General features: G+C 52.3%; 1 protein-coding gene across 1 annotated transcript; it reads left to right on the top strand.

Annotated features, from left to right (window-relative positions):
* The first annotated feature begins 1,920 nt into the window (after nucleotides 1–1,920).
* LOC132351095 (large ribosomal subunit protein uL22-like) lies at nucleotides 1,921–2,524 on the top strand. The gene has a single exon (XM_059900908.1). It carries the CDS (start codon nucleotides 1,951–1,953, stop codon nucleotides 2,503–2,505), a length of 555 nt encoding a protein of 184 aa, XP_059756891.1. The 5' UTR covers nucleotides 1,921–1,950; the 3' UTR covers nucleotides 2,506–2,524.
* Nucleotides 2,525–6,602: the final 4,078 nt, after the last annotated feature.

The following is a 6,602-nucleotide window of genomic DNA, read 5'->3' as shown; positions in this document are numbered from 1 at the left end:
CACCCCAGAGCTGGGTTTTGTTCTAGTAAGGGAAGTGGGATTCTGTGACACAGCTCAGATTCCGAAATCTCCATTTGGAAAGTGAATTCAGATCCCTTCGCCTGAAGCCAGCAGCGTCCACAGTTAGAATAAAAACCCACAGTGGTCTTGGTCTCAAAGTAACCAAACCTTCCACCTGCCAAGGACAGGGTGGCGTCAGGCTAATGCAGCCACCAAGCCAGCCTGTTAAAAATAATGGTTATGTAAAGAAAACATCGACTAATCTGGGCTGGGCTAGAATAAACGTCTCCTGTTCTGACCTACCCCCGAGGTGATGATTTATTTCTTCCTTGAATTGCTCCCCCAGTTCTGCGCATTCACATGCTTGCTCAGCAGACCCCCAAACAGAGCGTTTTGGGTTTGCCCAGCTGCTCCATTTCCAGCCTGTTCAGTTCATGTCAGGTCCCACCGCTGGGCTTGGTCCCTCCTTCTCCCCGCCCCCTCGTCTTCCCCTTCCCGCTTTTTCTCTCCCTCCTCCTTTCTCCCTCTTCCTCCCCCTCCTCCTCCTGCTCTGAGATCCCCGATTGGCCTCCCTTCCACGCTGCCTCTCACCTCACCGCCTCCTTGGCTCCCATTCCCAGGGGCCCACAGGTGTGTGTGGAAACGCCCTGGGGGCAGCTCCTGATCCTGGGCCTTGAAGGAGAGACGAGGAAGGGAAGGGGGAAGAGGCACCGGCAGCACAGGTGTAGCCTTGGCAGCAGGCTGCTCTCTGATTTCTCACTGCTTTGGGGAACAAGCACGCAGGTATCACTGTGTCACCAAGAGGGAAATGGCCATGGCAGTGGGTCATCTCACGAGCATCCATATCCCCAGCGCCTGCATCAAACAGGACACTGCCTCCATCCCATCATCCCACAGTGAGTGGCCCTAGCAAGGCATTTCTGGAAAAGGGTTTCTGGTGTTTTCTGTTGTGGAAATCAGCCCTGCCACCCCGCTCTCGCCCCCCTGCCCCCCCATGCTCCCCTGTTTCCCTACATGTAAATGGGGAAGGACACTCGTTGAGTACCATTCACCTGCCTGAGTCGGGCTAGCTGTTTCACGAATTCATCCTCCAGTGATTCTTCCTGGTAAAATTTGCAGGAGATGTAGGATTATTCCCATTTCCTGGATGAGAGACCATGCTCAGAGAGGTTGTCATTTGCCCAAGGTTGCACAGCTCAAATGTGGCAAAGCCAGTGGCAGCCAGAATCAGCATTCTGAGTGTGGGTAGTAAATCGATGGCAGTGGTAGTCCTGGTGCTGAGAGGCCAGCTCCTACCTGTGACTGTGTGAGGCCATAGAGCCAGTGGTCAGGAGCATGGGGCCAGGGCCTGGCTGAATGAGTTCAGGTCAAACTCAGGCTGTGAAATCCACTCTCTGTGGGACTTCTGTGCCTTGATTTCTTCATCCGTAAATGGGAGTGTTTAAAAGAGCCCTTTCCTCCTGGGTTTGTTCTGAGGATTAATCCACATATAGGGCTTAGAGCAGTGCTTGGCCCGCATAAGCACTGGGTGTTAGCCATCACTACTTCCAGAGGCACCAACGCTTTGATTCTGGAGGAATAGCCCAGCCTCTGAGAGAAGGTTGGAGGAATAACTTTCACTTCAGGTAGTGCTTTAGAGGATCCAGAGGCCCCATACACCGACTTTCTCGTTTAATCTTTATAACTCCCTTGGATAAGGGCAGGGGTGGTTTAATTCCCATGCCACAGATGTGAGCCTGAAGCCCAGCAATATCACGGGACATGACTGGGCCCCTACGGAAACAACTCCTACCAGCCTCTCTCTATATGGCTTCTTATGTGGCAGGACTCGTGCCCAAGAGTGCACACCTGAGCAACCAGACTGGCACTCAGAGAATTGGGGAGGGCATGAGGCTCATAAAAGAACACCCTGATGCTTTTCCGGTCAGCGGCCTGAGGTGACCTCTAAAAATGGTTCGCTATTCACTTGACCCAGAAAACCCCACAAAATCATGCAAGTCGAGAGGTTCAAATCTTCATGTTCACTTTAAGAACACTCGTGAAACAGTCCAGGCCATTAAGGGTATGCATATCCAAAAAGCCACCAAGTATCTGAAGGATGTCACTTTAAAGAAGCAATGTGTGCCATTCCATCGTTACAATGGTGGAGTTGGTAGGTGTGCCCAGGCCAAACAGTGGGGCTGGACCCAGGGTCGGTGGCCCAAAAAGAGTGCTGAATTTTTACTGCACGTGTTCAAAAATGCAGAGAGTAATGCTGAACTTAAGGGCTTAGATGTAGATTCTCTGGTCATTGAGCATATCCAGGTGAACAAAGCCCCCAAGATGCGGCGCAGGACTTACAGAGCTCATGGTCGGATCAACCCATACATGAGCTCTCCCTGCCACATTGAGATGATCCTTACTGAAAAAGGACAGATTGTTCCTAAACCAGAAGAGGAGGTTGCCCAGAAGAAAAAGATATCCCAGAAGAAATTGAAGAAACAAAAACTTATGGCCTGGGAATAAATGCTGCAAAAAATAAATGCAAATAAAAGCAAAAAAAAAAAAAAAAAAAGAACACCCTGATTAAGGCTGAGAAGAAGAAAGATGGAGAAGAAACCAGGACATGAGCCCCTGGCCCTTCCAAGTGGACTCCACTGCCAATCTAAGCCATTAATGTCAGGAAGGAAAAACCCAGCTGGTCACAACCAGGGAAGCCGAAAGGAGTGGAGGGCAGTGGATGGGAGCCCTGGTGGCAGGGGAGGAGGTGGGGAGACTCGGCTGGCACAACCAAGGAGCCCAACATTCCAGGGAATTGTTCTGGACAAATTCTGAAACCAGACATGGGCTAGAATGACAGGTGTGAAAGACAACAGTCAGCAGTGAGCAGCTAATTCATTTGCTTTCTACCCCTTCCTCCCATCCTCCCTTCCTTCCTTCCTTCCTTCAACATTGAGCTCCTAAGCCCTGAGCAGGGGCTGGAGATAAAAGTGTTAAAAAGGTGAAGCATCCATAACTGAGTAAACAAGCAACAAGCTGTGCTGTGATAAGTACTCTAACGGAGGGGCAAACAAGGAGCAGTGAGAGCATAAAGGAAGAATCCCAGAAGGGTTCTCAGAGGAGGTGACAGCTGTGTGGACCTTGAGGGATGAATAAGAGTTTGCCAGGAAGAGGACTCAATACTGGAATGTGGAAGGGGGCAAAAAAAGAGAGAGAGGATCTTCTGTCTAGAAGCAACTCCTATTGCTTATCACTTCAGATTTCCCTTTTGTGTTCCATTTTGTTTTTTGTTAATCAGAGCCAAAGCAGAATTCCTTATAGAGCCCTGGCCTCTAATTTACCTCACACAAGAAGCTCCTGCTTTCTTTCTCCTCTGAACAAAAAAAATTATCTACCTTGTTTGGAGCTCTCTGGTGCTAGGGTTTCCTATAACAGAGAACAAGTCTCTCATTCCATAAGTTGAGATGAGGTCTATTAATCCTATATCCTGAGAAATAAAGTATACATGGACTCTAATTTACACTAGAGTGTGGATGACTAACACAAGATACTTTCCTATGCATAGATTAGAACACGAAGAGAGGGTGAAGAGAACAGAAGGACCCTGGAAGTATGCGTGTGTCTGGGGGGGAGGGGCATTAAAGGGGAACCAGTAGCGAGAGCCCCTGACAAGGGTGGAGAAGAACCCGGGAAGGGAGATGGAGAGTTATGATGAACAGTCACAGTTCAGCACACTGAGGCCCAGAGGGAGAGTGGTGCCCTCTGGAGCCTTCTTACTTGCCCCCTACTCTCACAATCCCACCCCCAGACTCCCTGGCAAATGATCGCTACCTCCAGTGGGGTCCTGAGAGAAAGGAGGTCCCTAATGACCTGCCAGGAGTATGGCGTTGTCCCTTCAGGGGAGAAGGCAGTCCCAAGGCATGAGGCTGGATGCAGGTGGGGCATTGGGAAGGACACTGGTTCCGTCCTGTTCCTTGGCCCTGTGTCTGCCTGGTGGACTGAGAGGAGGGCACAGGCTGGCCCCCAGGCCAACCAGCCAGCAGCCTAGGAAGGGTTAAGGATCCCAGGCAGCTTCTACACCGTGCTGGTGGTGGCAGTGGCACAACTCTGCTCTCCACAGCACCTTGGGAACCACCACCCCTGGGAGGGCCACCATGGCAACAGCTAGTGTGGGAACGGGTCCTCTGGGTCTCCCTGCCTCCTGGGCTCACCCAGGTCCTCCCGAGGGGCAGCTGGCCCAGCCTGGGCCATGAGGGAGAGGCAGGCCACCTCCTCTCTGAACCCCTCTGGGGCTGAGGGCTGAAGGCATGGAGGAAAGTCTGGTTTTGTTTGTTTCCCTTTGTTTGCTCTGAACTTTTGATCACTGATACTGCATTGGAAGTAACTGTCCTTGGACCTGGGGCCTAAAGATGAGGAAATGGGGGGAGATTTAAGGGGGAATCTCTGGGGACATTAGGAATGGAGTCGTGCCACAGGTTGAGGAATCCCAGCCTCCGGTCGCTGCAGAGGTCCCCTCGGGGCTGGTCACCCCCAGGAGGCCTGAGCAGGATCCGGAGGCTCAGAGTTCAGGAAGGAGCCCATGGGAGGTGAGGGGGGCACTGGCACGAAGGCCAAGCTGGGCCAGCAACTCCTGCCTCAAGGTTTTCCTTCTTTCCCTCCATCCCAAGCTCACTCCCTCCATCGGTCTTTCCTCTCTTCATCACCCCTTCCTGCCTCTTGCTCCCCTTGCCTTCTCTTCTCTCTCACTCTTCTTCCTTTTCCATCACTTTCTTCACTCACTTAAACATTTCCCTGAGCACCTACTATGCAGGGAGCGCTGGGCTAAGCCCTGAGGGGGCGCCGGGATGAATCAGCTCCCTGGGGTAGCTCACAGTCAGGGGAGGGGAATTCTACAAGCATCAAAAACACCAGGAAGAGATGGGTACATTCTGAAAGGAAGAGCTACGGGAACTCTCCTCTCAGTCCCTCTCTTCCAGCCCTCCTCATTATTCTAACAGTTTCTCAGGCAGGAAATGCATAATGTAAAGAGAAGAGCTTTCACGTTATTCCCCAATGACTCCCAGGAATGCCCTAGAAGTGAGGTGCCAGCCGGAGACATTTGGGAGGGATAAGGGAGGACACAGCTGAGCACTTACTCATGCCAGGCCCACCTCTGCCCCTTCATTCATTCATAAAACATTTATTTCGCACAGTGCTAGGCCCCAGGTACTTAAAGGAAGGCAGGCAATAGACAAATACTGTTACGAGGAAGAAAGTACCATGAAAAAAATGAGCAGCTGCGGTCACAGAAAACAACACAGAGGTAGTGGCAGGGGGCAGGGGGCGGGGGGAATCACCAGGGAAGAGACACTTAAAGCCGGACCCAAAGAGTGAGAACTCAGACAATCAAAGGGGTCGGGAGAGGCGGGGCACAGTGGTCCACATGAGGGAACAGTGTGTGTAAACCACTAAAGGTGGAAGAGGCTGGTACGTGTGAGAAAGTTTCCCAGGGGAAGAGGGAGGGACAGGAATGATTTGCTGAGGCAGGAAGAGGCCTGATGACTAGCAGGGCCTTGAGGGCTCGCCTTACTTTGAAGAAATTTGGATTTTATTCGAAATGCAGTGGGAATCCAGCCACTGACGGTTTTAGGCAGGGGTAGCACGATCTGGTTTCTGTTTTAAGAAGCGCTCTCTGTCTGCTGGGTGGAGGCTGGGTGGTAGATGTCAGTGGGACCCAGGGAGACCAGGAAAGAGGAGATGAAGCCCACCTTCAGAGCTGGAGGGGAGAGAGCGGGAGATGGAGAACGTGTGAAACACATTTCAGAGCTTGGAATGATAGAACTCGCTAATGGCTTGGAATGGGGGCGGGGTATTGTTAGATATTTTAATCTACTGGTCTTTTGGCCTATCTCCCCTATTAGAATGTAAGCTTCATGAGGGCAGGGATTCCGTTGGTCTTGTTCACTATTGGTTCCCCAGGACAGAGTATAGGCATTTAATACAGATGTAATGCACGGTAAGTGAGTGAGTTGAATTAAGGAATGAGAGGGTGGGATTAATGATGACACCTCAGTTTCTGGCTCAGCCTCGGGGGAGAGGAGCCGCCCCCTCTCTCCACACCAGGTATTGCTGATTTAGGAAGCAGAGACCCTAAGTCAGCAAAAAGCAGAGCCCTGCAGTTCCAGGAGACTTTTATGGAATAGCCCTAGAAGTAGGCAAATATGGCGGGCGGGGGGGCCCGACAGAGCTATGGGGAAAGGAGAGGCTTCCAGCACCAACAGCAGAAGGCCCCTCTCACCTGGAGCCACAGCTGTCCTCCTGGCTCCCTCTCAGCCCATGATGTTGTGTTCAAAGCCAACTGTGGTCTCCCAGGAGAGAGCAGGTGCCAGAAGCCCTGGCAGCCCTCGCCGGCCTCTGGAACAACGCGGGCAGTTGCGGCACGGGTGTGCTTACCACAGCCTGAGGTGACTGAGCCCGCTCGTGTGCCCCCTGTTGTGTGGGTACCAGGGTGGGCACGCACAGGGGCCTGGAGCTGGCAGATGAAGGCGGGTGCTCGCTGTGGTGACGCTGTCGGGGCCCCGGGGGGTTATAGGCGTGGGCGCTGGGTACATGTCGTCAACACCGAGTCACTCTGGACTGATGCA

The sequence above is a fragment of the Balaenoptera ricei genome, chromosome 1, assembly GCF_028023285.1.
Source record: "Balaenoptera ricei isolate mBalRic1 chromosome 1, mBalRic1.hap2, whole genome shotgun sequence".
NCBI lineage: Eukaryota > Metazoa > Chordata > Mammalia > Artiodactyla > Balaenopteridae > Balaenoptera > Balaenoptera ricei.
This window is presented reverse-complemented; position numbering and strand designations above follow the sequence as displayed.

What these genes read in the sequence shown, in the direction of transcription:
- LOC132351095 (XM_059900908.1), top strand. Translation starts at nt 1,951, where the DNA reads ATGGTTCGCTATTCACTTGACCCAGAAAACCCCACAAAATCATGCAAG.